General features: G+C 42.7%; 1 protein-coding gene across 1 annotated transcript; it reads right to left on the reverse strand.

The window, feature by feature from the left end:
* Nucleotides 1-528: 528 nt before the first annotated feature.
* On the reverse strand, nucleotides 529-17946 carry cog7 (component of oligomeric golgi complex 7). Its single transcript, XM_035747899.2, has 19 exons — nucleotides 17659-17946; nucleotides 17347-17569; nucleotides 16106-16254; nucleotides 14267-14383; nucleotides 13871-14039; nucleotides 13664-13746; nucleotides 13298-13420; nucleotides 12127-12325; nucleotides 11508-11635; nucleotides 11007-11161; nucleotides 10386-10502; nucleotides 7687-7752; nucleotides 7320-7506; nucleotides 6867-7007; nucleotides 6675-6758; nucleotides 6312-6426; nucleotides 5793-5936; nucleotides 1344-1531; nucleotides 529-809 (listed from the first exon to the last, which is right to left on the reverse strand). The coding sequence occupies exons 2-18, from the start codon at nucleotides 17507-17509 to the stop codon at nucleotides 1365-1367; spliced, it is 2307 nt and encodes a 768-aa protein (XP_035603792.1). The 5' UTR covers nucleotides 17510-17569; nucleotides 17659-17946; the 3' UTR covers nucleotides 529-809; nucleotides 1344-1364.
* Between the last annotated feature and the right edge of the window lie 2291 nt (nucleotides 17947-20237).

Here is a 20237-nt window from a genome sequence, read left to right on the forward strand (position 1 = left end):
AATAACTTCTTTTTTTTACATTGGGAAAGATACTCCGAAAATGTGTTGCCCAGAAAATTCAGATCCTCACTACAGTTAGCCTATCCTGCAACTGTTTTACGGCAGGCCAGGGGTAGGCAACTAGATTCAGGACGATTTTTGTCCGACGGATGGTCAGGGCGGAAACATAATTCTAATCATTTGTACACTGCAAATTGACCACAACGAAGCTCCAAAACAGATTGTATTTCAACATAACAATTTCAGACATGATCACATCTTTTTTTTTGTCTGTGGGAATACTTGGGAACATATTTCCTAAATTAAACAAATCAGTTGAATTCCTGGAGATTTTAGTCTATTAAAAAAAAAAAAAAAAGCTTTGGCCTGTTGCCAACCCTAGCATTACAGTATGTTCATTAATTATTCTCTGAGATGAACCTTCATACTGTTAAACATAGCCTACGTGAACAATACTACCCTTGCTGTGGCAACAGCATCCTCAGTTAATCAGACATTGCACTTGAATCTTCAATTAATTTCATTAAAGACAACAAGGCCACATGTTTATTTAATTAGTGGACAGATTCCAGTACATTACAAATAAGCAAAACCAATTCTACCCAGATTTACCCCAATATAAGTGTAAATGAACAAAAATGTAACATAATAGAAAACAATCTTCTTTTTTTTACTAACAGAATTGCCAATAGTATGATGCCAAAGCAGTTACAATATTTGATTTGAAGATGTTGCATGATGGGAATATCCCCAAATGGATACTTCTCAGTTCTACGTCATACCAGGAGTCCAGATTGTAGCGATCAAATCTATAGAGAAGGAAAAACAGTGTGGAACAAGCGATTTGAGTAGGATCATAATTTTTTACATGACATACTTCCATATTTACTACGTGTATAAAAAAAAAAAAAGTGTAATTTGCTATTTTTCTCTCTACATTCTGAGACTGGATTTGTTTTTGGGTCAAGTGTAAACACATTTGAGATCAGGCTGACCAACAAAGGAGGTGAAAGACAATGTATTTGTGTTGGGACGAGAAAATAAAAAAAAAACTGGGCCCTATACTTTTAACGTTGGACTTGTGTGACAGAGACAGTGTACGGCAGGGTAGCCTAGTGGTTAGAGCGTTGGACTAATAACCGGAAGGTTGCGAGTTCAAAACCCTGAGGTGACAAGGTATAAATCTGTCGTTCTGCCCCTGAACAGGCCGTCATTGAAAATAATAATTTGTTCTTAACTGACTTGCCTGGTTAAATAAAGGTAAAATAAAAATAAAAAACATTCATCAACATTTAAATGTGCCAGAGTTAGCAAAATAGCTTTTTTTGTCCATAGTCAGTTACCGGTTTAGAGTGTGACCGTGGTCAGTGGTCCAGCCCTCTCAGGGCAGCGATGGTGGACACCAGTCTGCGGGGCAGCAGTTTGGCCGTCTGTCTGTACTCCTCTGGCTTGGCCCTCAGCAGGGTCACTATCTGCTGAAGGGTCCTGGAGGGCTGCAAGCCCAAAGCGTCCATAACGTTGCTCAGATAGTCTGTTAGGAGACAGATGTTGAAGATCAACAAAACACTGTGTGGCACTAACACACTGAAAACATAGTATGGACATAATATAGTCAATAATAGGTAATAATATAGTATGTGGCAGGGTCTACAGACAAACACTGATTACAAAGGGAAAAACCAGCCACTTCGCAAGACACAGATGTTTTGCTCCCGGGACAAGCTAAAAACACCTTCTTCGCCCGCTTTGAGGATAACACAGTGCCACCGACACGGCCCGCTCCCAAGGACTGTATCGTTGTCCCTGGCCAATGTGAATAACGTGTTAACGTGTTAACCCTCGCAAGGCTGCAGGTGGCATCCCGAGCCATGTCCTCAGAGCATCCGCAGACCAGCTGGCTGGAGTGTTTACGGACATATTCAATATACCCTATCCCAGTCTGCTGTCCCCACTTGCTTCAAGATGTCCACCATTGTTCCTGTACCCACTGCTTCTTGACACAATGCCCACTTAACCCGGAAGCCAGCCACACCAATGTGTCGGAGGAAACACTGTACACCTGGTGACCGTGTCAGCGAGCACTGAATGTAGGAAACAACACATCCACTTCACTGATCTTCCACACGGGCCCCACAAGGGTGGGTACTCAGCCCCCTCCTGTACTCCCTGGTCACCCATGACTGTGTGGCAACGCAGGCCTCCAACTCATTCATGAAGTTTGCAGACGACACAACAGTAGTAGGCCTGATTACCAACAATGACGAGACTGCCTAGAGGGAGGAGGTGAGGGCCCTGGAGGAGTGGTGTCAGGAAAACAACCTCTCACTCAACATCAACAAAACGAAGGAGCTGATCGTGGACTTCAGGAAACAGCAGAGGGAGCACCCCCCTATCCACATTGACGGGACCGCAGTGGAGAAGGTGAAAAGCTTCAAGTTCCTCGGCGTACACATCACTGACAAACTGAAATGGTCCACCCACACAGACAGTGTGGCGAAGAAGGCGCAACAGCACCTCTTCAACCTCAGGATGCAGGAGAAATTCAGCTTTGCCCCTAAGACCCTCACAAACCTTTACAACTGCACAATTGAGAGCATCCTGTCAGGCTGCATCACAGCCTGGTACCGCAACTACACCGCCCGCAACTGCAGGGCTCTCCAGAGGGTGGTGCAGTCTGACCAACGCATCACCGGGGGCAAACTACCTGCCCTCCAGGACACCTACAGCACCTGATGTCACAGGAAGGCCAAAAAGATCAGAGGACAACAACCACCCGAGCCACAGCCTGTTCACCCCGCTATCATCCAGAAGACGAGGTCAGTACAGCTGCATCAAAACTGGGACAGAGAGACTGAAAAACAGCTTCTCTCAAGGCCATCAAACTGTTAAATAGCCACCACTCGGTTACTCAAACCTGCACCTTAGAGGCTGCTGCCCCATATACATAGAATCACATATCACTTTAATAATGTTTACATACTGCTTTACTCATTTCATATGTATATACTATATTATATTCTACTGTATTTTAGTCATTGCCACTCCGACATTGCGTGTCCTAATATTTATATATTTCTTAAATCCATTATTTAACTTTAGATTCATGTGCATTGTTAGATATTACTGCACTGTTGGAGCTAGGAACACAAGCTTTTCGCTACACCCCCAATAACATCTGCTAAATATGTGTATGTGACCGATGCAATTAGATTATTACCAATTAATCTCTTGTGGATAGACACACAACATAAATGGTATTGTTGCGTCTGTCAACAGTCTGTGGGATGCAACGACTAATGAGGAACTCTGTTCTGGTACGCTGATTTTTCACCACTGAACATTTGGACAAATTACAATTTTGCAGGTGCTCGCATATTTCAAATTTCAGAAGTGGACATTTGGCCAATAGACTTGCCTGAAACTTGTAGAGTTTCTAATTAAGGGAGGGAGGGGGGGGATACTTTGCAAGTCAAGTTCACATCTCCCCCTGAAGTTAATCGAGCGTCAACATTTTAGTTCTGGGTTTCCGATATTAATTACAAATAGATGTAGAGTAACCTGCCAAGCTTAATGATACATTTTATTGATGCTTTGGCAAGTAGGCATTTGACAACGCATACTTGATGATGCTCTATTACTATCAACATCAATGCAGTTACATATAACTTTTGAATTACAACGTGTGTGTAAGTACGTATTGCTTCTTGGTTTACGTTTTTTTTTAAATCTGAAAATGTAAAACGAGTCTGTAGTTTGACTTTTTAAAAAACTAAACAACCAACTCCAGATGATCATACAGCATCCAAGAAGCAATGACATTCACTGCTTATAACCACATTGGCTCCATGTACAAAATTGATCTAGAGCTTTCTAACACATATTTCATGAACGATTCAATAGGACTCTAAATACATGGGCCCCAATACCATACACAATGCAGATAGTCCGAGTAGCCAATTGATGACCTGTTCAGGAGTCTTATGGCTTGGGGGTAAAAACTGTAGAGAATCCTTTTTGTCCTAGACTTGGCACTCCGGTACCACTTGCCATGTGGTAGTAGAGAGAACAGTCTATGACTGGGGTGGTTGGGGTTGGGGTCCTGGATGGCAGGCAGCTTTGCCCCAGTGATGTACTGGGCCGTACGCACTACCCTCTGTAGTGCCTTGCGGTCGGAAGCCGAGCAGTTGCCGTACCAGGCAGTGATGCAACATGTCAGGATGCTCTCGATGTTGCAGCTGTAGAACCTTTTGAGGATCTCAAGACCCATGCCAAATATTTTTCGTTTCCTGAGGGGGAATAGGCTTTGTCGTGACCTCTTCACGACTGTCTTGGTGTGCTTGGACCATTCTAGTTTGTTGTTGCTGTGGACGCCAAGGAACTTGAAGCTCTCAACCTGCTCCACTACAGCCCCGTCGATGAGAATGGGGGCGTGCTCGGTCCTCCTTTTTCTGTTGTCCAAAATCATCTCCTTAGTCTTGGTTACGTTGAGCGATAGGTTGTTATTCTGGAACCACCCGGCCAGGTCTCTGACCTCCTCCCTATAGGCTGTCTCGTCATTGTCGGTGATCAGGCCTACCACTGTTGTGTTGTCTGCAAACTTAATGACGGTGTTGGAGTCGTGCCTGGCCATGCAGTCGTGGGTGAACAGGGAGTACAGGAGGGGACCATTGAATGCAACCTTGCACAGCTCGTAAAAATAATTGCTGTCCTTTACAAAATAACCCTGTTTATGTAAAAATTACCAAAAACATTGACTGTTTAAAGCAAAACTACCAAAACTATTTCTTATGGTGAACCTGAACAATCTAAATAAAATCTGAATGATTGAAAACATTAAATCAGCAGTTGGATGTGAGTTGCATCCACTCTGGCAGGCTACACAAGTCCGGTAAAACACCATTTTCTACAGCACATTTGGTAACAATGAGCCAGCAAATTACATTGGTTGTCACTCAACTAATAAAGCCTATAATTGGACATTGAGAGAGCCATTTTACAGCCGTCTGAAAGCTGAAAGTGCTGCACAGATGTACAAATATCCTATTAGAACAGGGAGAGGCTGACCTCTCGTTGGCACCAGCAGCTGTATCTCCCAGCTGGGCGCACAGTTGCTATTTGACAGTCATATGCAGTTAGTCACAAAAGTTCGACAGGCTACTGAACTGACGGAGAGGACACATCAAGTCAGTCACAACAGATTAGGTATTTTCGGAATAAAACAATACGATTAAAAAAAAAACATTAGCGAACCGTCAATTTGTAACATTTGAACGTCGGAGCGGTTTGGGCTCCCGCAGAGCGACACACTCGTATCTTCAACGTTTGAACATCGGAGCGGTTTGGGCTCCCGCAGAGCGACACACTCGTATCTTCAACGTTTGAACATCAGAGCGGTTTGGGCTCCCGCAGAGCGACACACTCGTATCTTCAACGTTTGAACATCGGAGCGGTTTGGGCTCCCGCAGAGCGACGCACTCGTATCTTCAACGTTTGAACGTCGGAGCGGTTTGGGCTCCCGCAGAGCGACGCACTCGTATCTTCAACGTTTGAACATCGGAGCGGTTTGGGCTCCCGCAGAGCGACACACTCGTATCTTCAACGTTTGAACATCGGAGCGGTTTGGGCTCCCGCAGAGCGACACACTCGTATCTTCAACGTTTGAACGTCGGAGCGGTTTGGGCTCCCGCAGAGCGACGCACTCGTATCTTCAACGTTTGAACCTGGGACCAATGCTTATCGGTGAATCGTTACATCCCTATTATTTTGGGGGTCATTGACAAGAGGTACAGTACCGATGTCGGTGGCCAGCTGTTTGGTGGAGTGGGCCGTGAGCTCTGGGATGAGCAGGATGGCGTCACAGTACGTTTGCATGGTCGCCCTGGCGATGGAGCCCAGCCAGTAGTCTGCTGTGTTGTCCAGCTCCGGAAGGTCATCACCTGAGGTTGAAACAACAGACAAACAACATGAGGCATGGCCAGTCACACACAGAAAATGGCAAGGGCAGCTATTGAAATTAGGACAAACGAGAGGGAGACTGGAGGAGAGATGGAGTGTGCAAGGAGAGAAAGAAAGAAAGAAAGAAGAGACAGGAAGTTTAGGGCAATAGGTAAAGTGGGGGGGGGACTGAGAAGAGAGGGGAGAGGTATGGGGAGAGGACTGGGGAAGGGAGGAAAAAGGTGGAAAACCTGAAGAGAGATGAGGAGCAAAAGAACAAGGGAGACGGGTACCAGACAAGAGGGGCAAACATCTAAAAGGAGGGAAGAGTAGAGAGACAGATGGAGGGATAGACCGAATGAAGAGAGGGGGGTCACCTTGCTCAGGAGGGAAAGGCAGCTTTCCTGCGTGCAGGGCCAACTCCAGCGCCGGGTCTTCTTGCGTCACAAAGGGCTCCAAGTGGAGCGGCAGAGACATGATGTACTGTCCTATCTTTCAAGGAGAAACCACAGGCAGTAAGCCACCTCAACACAATCTGACGGAACCGGAACATTCATAGTACTGTAGTAACACTAACGGTGAACATTCACAGCAGAAAAAAACCCCACTAAAACATTTTTCCAAAAGACAGCTTGCAAGGACAGGTTATATATTACATAATACACATACAATAACACTTGAATCTACGACTTGAATTATATAACCTGTAGATGTTGTGCCCATAGTTAGGCCAGACATACATTGGTGATGTACTCCTGTGGGGACAAGCTGAAGGTAGGCAGGTCTTCAGCATAGCTCTCTCCAAAACCTCCTGCGTCTCGGCTCTGATAACAGCCGTGGTACAAGACGGAACATATGTAAGCATTACATTTACATACAGAAACTAGATTCACTGACTGCACACACACACACACACACACACATACACAGACCTCCATTTTGGAGACCAAGCAGAGTTGATGTTTGATCTGCAGGAAGACCGAGTCGAAGGCCAGCTGGTTGGCCTGCTGGTTGAGACGGGTCAGAGCCACTCGGGGCTCAGCCAGAAGACTGGAGTTACCTGTCCCCTTCTCCTACAAAACAACGGCAACTTGAACATGTCAGACCTCACAACAGACCTAACTCCCTGAAAACATAGTGACACTTACTTAATTGCATTTACAAGCCTTTATTGAAGCAAAAATGACATAGGTCGTAGATCACAAGACTCTGTATTTTCACTCTGAAAATAGTTCAAAAATGGGACATTTGACCATTTATAGGCTTCATTCCCATCCTAGCCAAAAACCGACAACTACTGTAACATCACAGCCAAGCTAAAAACCTTAAACCCAAATGAAAATTAACAGTGCCAAGTCATCCCCCCTCCGTATGAACATCCATACCTTGAGGGAGTAGAGCAGCCCCATCAGGCTGTTGTACTCTGACATGTTGCCCCTCTGCAGGTAGTTATACTCCTGCCAGGGGTTCCTGCCGCTTGCCTTCCTCTCTGTGGAGCTGGCTTCCTGGATGCCCGCCAGGCTCCTAGGGCTGTACGACTCAGACAGGTACTTCCCCGCCGTGGCCAGGATCCTATAGGATCATAAAGTGTGTTGAGGCCCATGCACTTTGAAATAAAACGTACTTAAATAAAATTCAGGGCAAGAGAACGGGGGAAGTATGAAAGGGATATAAGTAGGGGAGTCAGGTAGCTAGGGAGTAGGGTCTGGGGGTTGATTTGGAACTCGGCTAGAGCGATGACATTGGTCTTACTTGTTTGACAGCTGCAGCTCATAGGCTCCACACTGTCTCAGCAACTCCCCACAGGTGGCAATGATCCTGCAATGAAGAGGATTACACGGGGTAGCAAAAATAACAGACAGTTCATGCACAATTACTCTTTTCATACTACCGGGCCATGACCGGCCGAGCTGTGCTGCATTGGCCTGGTTGAACGTTATGGGGGAAATAAAAAAAAATGTAAATGTAGATTTCTGCCTAAAGAGACCCAAAAGTTATTATTTTTCATGATATTACCATAAACAATATCTAGTAATGCTGCATAGTTCTCAAAAGGTCTGGAACTGACCTTTCTGGTAAAAAAAAAAAATGTATACAATTGCTGAGGTGTACTGACTTTTGAGGACACAGGCTCAAGTATATAGTACAAATATTACGAAAATATATTTTTTAAACAATATCAGACTTTTGTCCTATTCAACAAGTGGGGGAATAGGGCTTGTAATTACTGAAATGCTTTCTAAATATAGTAACAATCAAATGATAAACAATTTACTATAATATTCAACCTTATAACGAACTGTAAAATAAATATGATCATATTTAGGTGACAGTACAAGTTTGGATCCATTTCATATAACTGACAGCACAGCATGTTCTACCAAGCGTCCTCTGAGCGAAGCAGAAACACCATTCGAATGTGTACAGACTCGTTACAACTTCAGCTTTGCGCATTAAGACATTTCGTCCCTCTGTGACCAAGAGAAAGTGGTCGTGTTTCAATTCTACAAAATTATTTTGCATTTATTCATTTCGAGAGCTCCCAATCTGGCTCAGAATATCACAGCGAGACGAAACCACAATTGACAGAGTCCCTAGATTGTCCCCTTTAATATGGCATTTATTCTCATGAACCTTGCCCTGGAGGCAGCTCTGCAGAGTGGTCACTACCTGGCACAGCCAAAAAGTCATAAAATCTGATTTTAGACCTAACCTTAACCACACTGCTAACCCTAATGCCTCACCCTCACCTTAAATGAAGACCAACAATGGTGACTTTGCATCTGGCCCATATAGCAGAAATAGCTAAATTCTGCCTCCAGAGCAAGATTTGAGACAATAAACGTCAATCTGCCTTTAACATGCCATCTGGCAGGCTGGGCACCGTTGCTCAGAGGCAAATTCAATCGATTCTTTGTCTAGATAGGGCACAAAATGTGATACGTCACTCCCTACGCAAATCGGGTGTAAAACCTGACACTTAAAGTCAGCTCTGCTGACAGAGTGGTAGCAGAAATACCGGGCTTTCTAACACACTATATATACAAAAGCATGTGGACACCCCTTCTAATTAGTGGATTTGGCCATTTCAGTCACAGCAGTTGTTGACAAATGTATAAAATCGAGCACACAGCCATGCAATCTCCATAGACAAACATTGGCAGCAGAATGGCCTTACCAAAGAGCTCAGTGACTTAACGTGGCACCATCATAGGATGCCACATTTCCAACAAGTCAGTTCGTCAAATTTCTGCCCTGCTAGAGCTGCCCCAGTCAACTGTAAGTGCTGTTATTGTGAAATGGAAACGTCTAGGAATAACAGCTCAACAGGGAAGTGGTATGCCACACAAGCTCACAGAAAACAGAAAGGGGCCGTCAAGTGCTGAAGCGCGTGGCTCGCAAAAATAGTCTGTTCTTGGTTGCAACACTCCCTGCAGAGTTCCCAACTGCCTCTAGAAGCAACGTCAGCACCAGAACTGTTCGTTGGGAGCTTCATGAAATGGGTTTCCATGGACGAGCAGCCGTACACAAGCCTAAGATCACGCTGTGCAATGCCAAGTCGACGGATGAAGTGGTGTCAAGCTCGCCGCCATTGGACTCTGGAGCAGTGGAAACGCATTCTCTGGAGTGATGAATCGTGCTTCACCATCTGGCAGTCTCACGGACACATCTGGGTTTGGAGGATGCCAGGAGAACCATGTTTGCCCGAATGCATAGTGCCAACTGTTAAGTTTGGTGGAGGAGGAATAATGGTATGGGCCTGTTTTTCATGGTTTGGGCTAGGCCCTTTAGCTCCAGTGAAGGTCAATCTTAACGCTACAGCATACAATGACATTCTAGACTTTGTGGCAACAGTTTGGGGAAGGCCCTTTCCTGTTTCAGCATGACAATGCCCCCCGTGCACAAAGCGAAGTCCATACAGAAATGGTTTGTCGAGATAGGTGAGGAAGAACTTGACTGGCCTGCACAGCACACTGACCTCAACCCCATCGAACACCTTTGGGATGAATTGAATGGAATGGGTACGCCAACTGCGAGCCAGGCATCAGTGCCCAACCTCACTAATGCTCTTGTGGCTGAATGGACTGTACCCGCAGCAATGTTCCAACATCTAGTGGAAAGCCTTCCCAGAAGAATGGAGGCTGTTATAGCAGCAAAGAGGGCACCAAATCCATATTAATTCCCATGATTTTGGAATGAGATGTTGGACAAGCAGGTGTTCACTTACTTTTGGTCATGTAGTGTACAATAAGACACTGAGCCCTGTGACATTAACAGAGTGCTTTGTACACCAAAATGTCAGTCAGAACCGGTCCAAAACCCCTCAGTCCCCTAAATATGGGACTTAACATCTAATAAACAATGGTTGTTGGAAGCATCCTGAAAATGACAATGTGCAAAGGAAAATATCAGAGCCAGCAGAGTTTGATTTGGGTTCACACAAAACCCACCTGACCGAGTTCTGGAAGGCAGTCCAATCCTCTTGGAACACAGCAGCACTGGGCATGTCCTCCAACCTGCACTTCTTCCTGACTGACTGCAGAGTAGTGGAGAAGTCTGACACATACCTGAAGAAAAATTGGCCAAGACGCATATGTGAGAGCAATGGACAAAAGTCAACCAGAATATTCACACAAATATTGAAATGTGCATGTACTGTGTAGTATGTGTATGAACTGTCAGTGTTTCCCCTAGGATTTCTTTTCCAGCAGTGGTATCATAATTAGGGTTGGGGGAGTAGTGGGTGTTCTCTTGGCCGCAGAGACAAAACTGTTATGTTTTAAAGCTAATTTACTACAATTCTACACATTTTACCATGGCTTAAGCCATGTTCTTATGCGATCTGAGTGACTCAAACATAACAAAATCAATTGAGGCCCCATGCAATGACATTTTTGGAATGGCGATTGTTAGTTCTCAAAGATGATCTTATTTAAAAGAAAATATACTGTATAGCTCTATTATCTTTTCTACATGCCGTTTAAGTTTACACTGAAAAGTTAACATTCCACCTCCCAAAAAATGATCAATACATTTTTTTTTTTTTTAAGTGTATAGTCGTGTATAATTACTTGGCGAAGAGGGCTTTGAGGGCCTTGAGGAGGCCACACAAGGCCAGGCCGTCAGTCAGTTTGACACAGCGGTCAACAGCAGCACCGGCCAGGCCAAACAGCTTCCCCACTGAGTGACTCAGCTCCTCTACACAGTCTATCACCTCACCACGCTCCTGACAGAAGGAAGGGAATAAGGAGAGAGAGAAAGAGGGAGGGACAGAGAAAGAGGAGCGGGAGAGAGAAGAAAAAGTACGATGAAGAGAGAAGGCAAGAAGTACACGGTCAATGGTCACAAGGTCCTTTCCACCCGCCTTCCCAAAAAAATGAAATGACTATTGAATAAGGTTTGGTTTGTGCGTGTGTTTGTGTGTGTGCGGTGGTATCCTAGCAGATAAGAGCATTGAGCCAGTAATCAAAAGGTCGCCGATTCGAATCCCCGAGCCGACGAGGTGAGCAAGGCACTTTACCCTAATTGCTCCTGTAAGTCTCTTAAATGACTAAAATGTAAATGTGCCTCACCAGGGGCACAGCGCTGATCTGAATGAGGAGGTGGGACTCCTCCAGGTCTCCATACTGCAGCTGGTAGGGTTTGTAGGGGTCGTACAGGGCACTGACCAGCTCATTCACCTTCAGCAGGTTGTTCTCACCTGAGAGGTACAACCACAACATAAGTCTACCTTGTGAGTGCTGAACCCCCCCAAAAAAAAAAAAACGCTCAGATGTCAACCCTAAGGAAAAGTTTGAATTACCTGAGTAAGTTAGGATTCAGCATTTTATATATATCAAAACAATTAATTAGCGTCACTATCGAGATTACCATAAACATGTCATGAGCAGATCTTTCAAATACTTCAGTTTCCCTACTATAATTATGTTCCTATGGAATAGTCCCAAAAGTGCAAACTCCAAGCAAAATCAAGGCCACCTTTCAAGTATTTTGACGCAGGGCTGATATCATTACAATCTTAGAATCTATATCATCAATCTCACTGCTGACTAACAAGGGACTGCGGATGAAAATAAACTGTTTATCAAAATCAACAACTATTTTACACCTCAGCATTGACAGACTTGTCGAATAACGTGCAAATGATAGGCCTATAAATAAATACATAGACGCAGTAGCAGGCGAACAGACCCAGGTGAGGCAACATGGCCTGCGCCAGGCTCCTGCCGAAGGTGGCAGCGGTGTGGTGGAGCTCCAGCAGGGTGTCCAGCCGCTGCTCCTGGGGGGCGCGCTCCATGGCCGTGCTCAGACACACAGGGATGGAGGGCACCATGGCCCCCAGGGTCTGGATCAGCAGCACTGTCACCACCTCGTATGGGTTCTTAAACACCTGGTGGTGGAAGGTAGATCGATTCATATACAGTCAGTCATATGGGGACATGGGGTTAGGTTGGAGATGACAAGTTGTAGATGGAAGATTGTGGACCCTCTTCAGACATGTTTTTTTTACAGCAAGAATATATATATTTTTTTATTGTACAGTCTATTAGTGTAAGTCATGGTGTGTAAATGTATGGTAGTGTGAGTAAGGATGCCTAGAGCAGGGCTGCACGATATGGGCAATTATTATAATTTTTTTTATCAAAACACTTGGGTGAACGGTTGGAATCATATAAATACTTATTAAGAAGCAAAGTGGAAAGCAGCATCGTTTGTGTTTGGAACAATCTGTGGACTGCATGACTGGAACTGCATGCAAACTTATAGTGGATCGAACAGTGAGGAGGCGGAGCCGCGCTGCTTTGAGTGACATGGGGCAAGGCTTGTGGAAAGCAGACGCAAGAGAAGAGAGATGACAAACAAAGTACATTTTAAAAACTGACGCGGCCAAATGGAGTTTTAAAATATTGCATACGATATGGATCTCTTGAGATATGGACACTGCAAATGTCAATATTGCAATTTCGATGTGAATTGAATTACTTGGGCAGCCCTAACCGAGAGTATGCGTTGCTGTCTGATACAGTGTGGGAAGGATACTTAGTTGTGTGTGTTACGTTACGATGGAGCGCGTGTGTTATGGTATGATACAGAGCAGTGGTACTCAAAATCGGGGTCGAGTGGGAATTGCAGGGAATTACAGATCATTGTACGGGACAATATACAAACTTCTTTGAAAGATAATGAAAAATATACACATTTTATTGAGTAAAACAAAGTATTTATTGGTTATTTTAATTGTGATGAGAAAAGTATAAATCTAAATTTATTTGAAGAATTTCGCTAGAAATTCTGCTGAAAGAAATGGGATCCCACTGAAAAAGTTTAAAAAGCACTAGACTGTGTATGTGTGTGAGTATACCTGGCTGCTCCACTGTAGCTGGGAGTGCCAGGTGGAGAGCAGGGTGTCGTAGAACTCAGCCAGCTGCTGATTTAGACTCAGCTCACTCTGCGACAGATCCTGCCACACACTCACCAGCTGACCCTGGAAACACACACACACACACACACACACACACACACACACACACACACACACACACACACACACACACACACACACACACACACACACACACACACACACACACACACACACACACACACACACACACACACACACACACACACACACACACGAATTCAAGTCAACAATTGGAAAACACCTACAAAATAAACCACGTAAGCAATTACACTAAATTAAAATCAGTAATAATGTAACACATACCTTATGACACTTGTAGTAGTAGGCAAGAAGCTGTGGCATTCGGTCGATCTCCGTGAAGACTTTCACAAAGAGCTTGGCTTGGTCTGCAGAAGAAAAGAAAACCATAAGCCTAATCAGAATCAGGTTTCAGAAAGACCGGTCTAAACTAATACAGATTGAGCATTCCATCTCAACCCAATCATAAGTTATTTGCAGACCGTCTCTTACCTATAGACATGGAGTTGAAGGTGGCTACTATCTGGGGGCTGGCCAAGGCCTCCAGCCTGTTCTTCAGAGCCTCCAGGTGCACACATTTCTCAGAGTAGTCTGGTGTGTCCACCAGCATAGCCAGGCTGTTCTGCATGGCGGTCAGTTTAGAAGAGATTACAGCCATGTCCTGGGGGAATGAGGTAGTGGCAGAAAGTTCCGGTTAAATGGAAATCGATGTTTGGTCAAGTCAAAAATGAAAATGACGAGAGCTTGTGTGTTCCCGTTAACGTGAGATGTCTTCCACGTGCCACCTAAAATATCAAGTCACTGAATCCTTAAATCAGTGCAGAGAGATATTACATATCTGTGGAGTGGAGCAGGGTTTTAGAGGTTTTAGAGGTAGTTTGACGCCACCTGTGTCTTGAAGGTCTCCTCGATGTCTGCACTGAGCGTGCTCCATTTGTCTGCCTCCTGTAGTGCATCGGAGGCTAGGTGCATCCGAGACTTGACCTGATCGAGCTCCACCAAGACCTGCAACACAGAATCCACACGCCAAAGACTTATTAGTGCTGTATAACTGACAACACATAGTCGGACGTTTACACACACTTAGGTTGGAGTCATTAAAACTTGTTTTTCAACCACTCCACAAATCTCTTGTTAACAAACTATAGTTTTGGCAAGTCGGTTAGGACATCTACTTTGTGCGTGACAAGTCATTCTTCCAACAATTGTTTACAGACAGATTATTTCACTGTATCACAATTTCAGTGGGTCAGAAGTTTACATACACTAAGTTGATTGTGCCTTTAAACAGCTTGGAAAATTCCAGAAAATTATGTCATGACTTTAGAAGCTTCCGATTGACATAATTTGAATCAATTGGAGGTGTACCTGTAGATGTATTTCAAGGCCTACCTTCAAACTCAGTGCCTCTTTGCTTGACATCATGGGAAAATCAAAAGAAATCAGCCAAGACCTCAGAAAATGAAAAGTCTGGTTCATCCTTGGGAGAAATTTCCAAACGCCTGAAGGTACCACGTTCATCTGTACAAACAATAGTACGCAAGTATAATCACCATGGGACCACGCAGCCATCATACCGCTTAGGAAGGAGATGCGTTCTGTGTCCTAGAGATGAACGTACTTTGGTGCGTAAAGTGCAAATCAATCCCAGAACAACAGCAAAGGACCTTGTGAAGATGCTGGAGGAAACAGGTACAAAAATATCTATATCCACAGTAAAACAAGTCCTAGAAATGTCCTCTGGTCTGATGATACAAAAAATAGAACTGTTTTGCATTAATGACCATCGTTATGTTTGGAGGAAAAATGGGGAGGCTTGCAAGCCAAAGAACACCATCCCAACTGTGAAGCAGGGGGGTGGCAGCATCATGTTTTTGGGGTGCTTTGCTGCAGGAGGGTCTGTTGCACTTCACAAAATAGATGGTATCACGAGGCAGGAAAATTATGTGGATATATTGAAGCAACATCTCAAGACATCAGTCAGGAAGTTAAAGCTTGGTCGCAAATGGGTCTTCCAAACAGACAATGACCCCAAGCATACTTCTAAAGTTGTGGCAAAATGGCTTAAGGACAACAAAGTCAAGGTATTGGAGTGGCCATCACAAAGCCCTGACCTCAATCCTATCAACAAAAAAGTGTAGGCAGAACTGAAAAAGCGTGTGCGAGCAAGGAGGCCTACAAACCTGACTCAGTTACACCAGCTCTGTCAGGAGAAAGGGGCCAAAATTCACCCAACTTATTGTGGGAAGCTTGTGGAAGGGTACCCAAAACATTTGACTCAATTTGCATGTAAACTTCTGACCCACTGGAAATGTGATGAAAGAAATAAAAGCTGAAATAAATCTTTGTCTCTACTATTATTCTGACATTTCACATTCTTAAAATAAAGTGTTGATCTTAACTGACCTAAGACAGGGAATTGTTTTCTAGGATTAAATGTCCGGAATTGTGAAAAACTGAGTTTAAATGTATTTGGCTAAGGTGTATGTAAACTTCCGACTTCAAGTGCATTTGCCACACTGGGAGCTTGATATCCTACTTGAATAGGACAATATCCTGACCATAGTACTATATAGTATTATGCGACTGTGTGTATGTCGCCGTATCTACATGGACTGACTGTGCTGCATATTTGCGTGGTGTGTGTGTGTGTGTTTGCTTAGTCGCAAGTCAATTTCGATGAGGTATCCGTCTGATGTGCATTTTTAATGCAAATGGCTCCCATACCTGCATGGACTGAACAGTGTCCTGCTCAAATTTCCTGATGTCCTCTTTGACAAGGACCATCTGCTCCTTCAGGAATGACGCTTCCTGCTTCAGGGCCTCCACGTCCCGCAGCACTCTGGGCATGTTCTGCAGGGCCTGGTTACTGCTCTCTGAACAAGGAGAAATACAATTCAAATGTTTCCCATTGTGTACGTCAATGGTCAGAGAAGCAGGAGACATCAAATCATGCTTCGTAAACAACAGGTGTAGGCTAACAGTGAAATGCTTACTTACGGGCCCTTCCCAACAATGCAGAGACAGAAAATAGAGAAATAATAGAAAATAATCATCAATACACAATGAGTAACAATAGCTTGGCTTTATACACGGGGTACCAGTACCGAGTCAATGTGCAGGGGTACGAGGTAATCGAGGCAGATATGTACATAACTATGAATAAAGTAACTAGGCAACAGGTTAGACAAACAGTAGCAGCAGCGTATGTCATGAGTCAAAAACGTTTGTGCACATCTCCAGATTACGGCGCGTGTTTACGGAAAACAGAGTTCTGTTCTAATTAGCGATCAAGCATGCGCAGAACACCTGTGTGTAATGGGAGAAAGCCACCAGAACGTGTTGTAAATGACCAGCTGCAATGAAGTCTGTTAAAACCGTGTACAGTAAAAACAGTGTACAGTAAGTGTAGAATTATTTTGATGTGACATGAAATTAAAGGGCTTTACGTTTCTAAACCCGTATTACAATTAAGAACTGACTCATATTTAAGTTGAATATGTGGCTGTTTTGGCTACCAGAGCCAGTCTTCCTCTGAAAATAACAAGGTCCTTGGACAATTATTGGGTTACTGTAGCCTATGACTCTTGGTTCTTGCAGTTCAGTTAACTGAACCTGGAATGCTTATGTTTCTTGGTAGTTTCGGGGAACAGGCAGCAATAAAATAGCATGACTTGAGACACAAAATTTACAGTATGTCACAGTTACGTTAGCTTTGGGACAACATCGGGATATGGTGTGGTTCAGACAAAAGTTGGAATCAGACGTTTATTTGAAAGCGAGGGACACGTTTCACTTTGTTTGGTAAATAGTTCCTAGAGATTACAAAAAATGTTTTTTTTTGCGGGGGGATGGGGGTGAATCGGCTACATTGTGGTATGGTTATTTGTCGTCGCCACCCACCAGATCGTTCACAACTCAAGGAGTCCAACCAATAGATTCCCGATGTTGTCCCAAAGCTTAGTTACCCTCTATTGCATTGTTGACTTCCTGGATGAACAACTGCAGTTTCATGACCAGCGTTGCCGCGTGTGCATCTGCCTTCCCAGGCACATCCTTCTGCATCTTGAAGGCCCCATTCACCCAGTCCTTCACGTCGAAATCATCGTCCAGAAATTTGGAAAAGTCCATTTTGCCGTGCAACAAACTTCAGGTAGCTAGCGATGAGTGATGTCAAGAAAACCCACAATTCTGGGCGGGGATTAAAACAAGTTGGACAACATTGAAGACAGCTTTGTTTAGCTACCAATAATATTCACTATATAAAAAGTAATACTTACCATTTCACTTCTGAATGTGACATGAACGTAGACTGGCCATAAAGGCTAGCGAGCTGCTTCTCTTAATTTGAAACAATCTTAAGTTTTCCCAATTACAGGTTTAGAAACGAACAGAAAATATACAGCCCATGAGCATGAAATGACCATAATAACTAAATAGAGTTCGAGCAAAATAATTGCCTCCTCCAGAGTTGATTTGAATGTACTAAAACATCTAAAAATAAGAGTTTCTGCTTTGTTGACAGATGACAGCAATATCCTGTTTGCGCTCACTCAATAATCTTCCCCAAGAAACAAATGACTATAAATGGTTCCGTCCGCATTACAATGATCTATGCTCGAAAATGGGTCAAGATGAGAACATTAAAAATACAATTATTTTAAAGCATCCACGAGGTTAACTTTCAAGATGAATTATTGTATTTGTATATTAAATTAGGAAAAAGAGTTGTGTGACACTTGAAGTCTCTCGGTGAAACCAAATTCTGCCTCCTGATGGTCAATTTGCAAAACAACTAGTGACAATTTATATAAAACATGTGAATTACAAACCTAAACCTATATGGATGTTAACGTCTGAAATTTTCAGATTACTGGATTGGCTAGATTATTTTACATAAACGCAATTGTTTTAGCTGGATATGGATGGAGCCCAGGGTGAATTAATTACACCGATTGTGTTGCAAAACGTTTGCAACAGAAACCATTTTGCAACGAAAACAAGTTCCTATTGGACAAATTAAGGTATGTCCATTCCCGTTTCGTTCAGTTTGAAGTTTACTTCCGTTTGGTTCTTAAACGGTAAACGGTTTCCGTTGCAAGATGCAATGAATACACCCCAGATAGATACTACAAAGGACTACTTTTTTGTATTTTTTATGTTTTTTTATTATGAGCATAACAAATACAACAACAAAAAAATATACAAACCAGAGTACATAAACCTAACAGACAGGGGTATTACATATCAAGATTCATTTTCAATTTGTTAAATACTTTTCTGGTGTGTATTGCTTTTTTGTTTTTACATTTACTGATAATTTCAAAATAATATTTAAATCCTCTCTTAAATCATCTCTGCCCACTTAATTTTATGGACAAAGAATCTTCCATGAAAGATAAACAAATTAACAATGAAAGTTAAGTCAGGGTCCATATTAGTTGGATCAAAATAAAACATATCAGAATCTCTCATATTAACATTAACTAACCAGGAGTTAAATCTCTTTCCAATTTTCTCTACAATAGGAGAGGATTTTAAGTTGGCCTTTTCTTTCTGATCTTTGCTAACTGTAATACCAAGATATGTGATCACGTCTTTTACAGGGATATTACATACTGAGTTTAAGTCACATCTTTTCAACGCAAATAATTCACATTTCCTAATATTCAGAGATAAACCTGATACATGTAAGAAGGCATTAATACACTCAATAGCTTTCCTGACTTCATTATGATCTTTAAAAACAAAATGGTGGTGTCGTCAGCCAATTGTAAACATTTGATCTCTTTGTCTTGTATCTGAATACCCCCTAAACTATCCTTATTTATATGAAGTGACATAACTTGTGTGACCAATAAAAATAAGAAAGGCGAAATCGGGCATCCTTGTTTTAATTCCACGTCTAATGTCGAATCTCTGTGAAGTTCCATGGGATAATTGAACAGAGATGTTACTATTATTGTAAAGTTTCTTAATTACACTTTGAAGTCTCAAAAATAAAACAGTGTTCAACTGTATCAAATGCCATGTAAAAGTCTACAAATAAAATAAAGCTATCTTCCATAATGTGCTCATTGTAGTCTAACAAGTCCAATACAAGTAAAATATTATTACATATATGTCTGCCCTTAATAAAACCAGACTGGATATCATCAATGATTTGGTCAAGACCTTTTTTTAAAGTCTTTCTGCAAAGACGGATGCAAGTAGCTTTCCATCATTGTATACTAATGTGATTGGTCTCCAATCTTTGTTTGGTTTGTGTATTACAGAAATGAGGCCTTGTGTCATAGAAACAGGCAGGACCCCTAAATCAATTGCTTCCTTAAAAACATGAAATATAAATTCAATAATATCATCCGGAGAATATTTATAGAATTCACTAATAATGCCATCATTCCCTGGAGATTTGTTCTCTTTTAACTTGCTGATAAAATTTTTTTTATTTCATTGATAGAAATAATTTAATCACAAGACTTTTGGAAGTCTTCATCTATGAATTTTGCATAGTCTTTGACAGAGTCTAGAAAGGCAGATATGTCACTAGTAGGACAGGCATTACTGGTATAAAGGTTATCATAGAATTCTGAAACATATTTTGAAATATCTTTGGGGCTTTCATTTTCTTTGCCATCTATATTAAGCTTATGAATAGATGTAAATTCAGAATGGTTTCTTTCTAAATTGTGAAAGTGTTTTGTATTTTTTTCACCTTCCTCCAACCATCTCCTTCCTTCTTGATCTTACAAATGCCCCTTTTGCTCTCTCTTCATACATTCGGTCCATTTCTAGTTGTAAAGACAAAAACTGACCCTTTCCTTCTTCATCAAGGTCCTCCATAGAGATTAGAGAAAGG

The sequence above is a fragment of the Oncorhynchus keta genome, chromosome 3 (assembly GCF_023373465.1).
Source record: "Oncorhynchus keta strain PuntledgeMale-10-30-2019 chromosome 3, Oket_V2, whole genome shotgun sequence".
NCBI classification, from domain to species: Eukaryota; Metazoa; Chordata; class Actinopteri; order Salmoniformes; family Salmonidae; genus Oncorhynchus; species Oncorhynchus keta.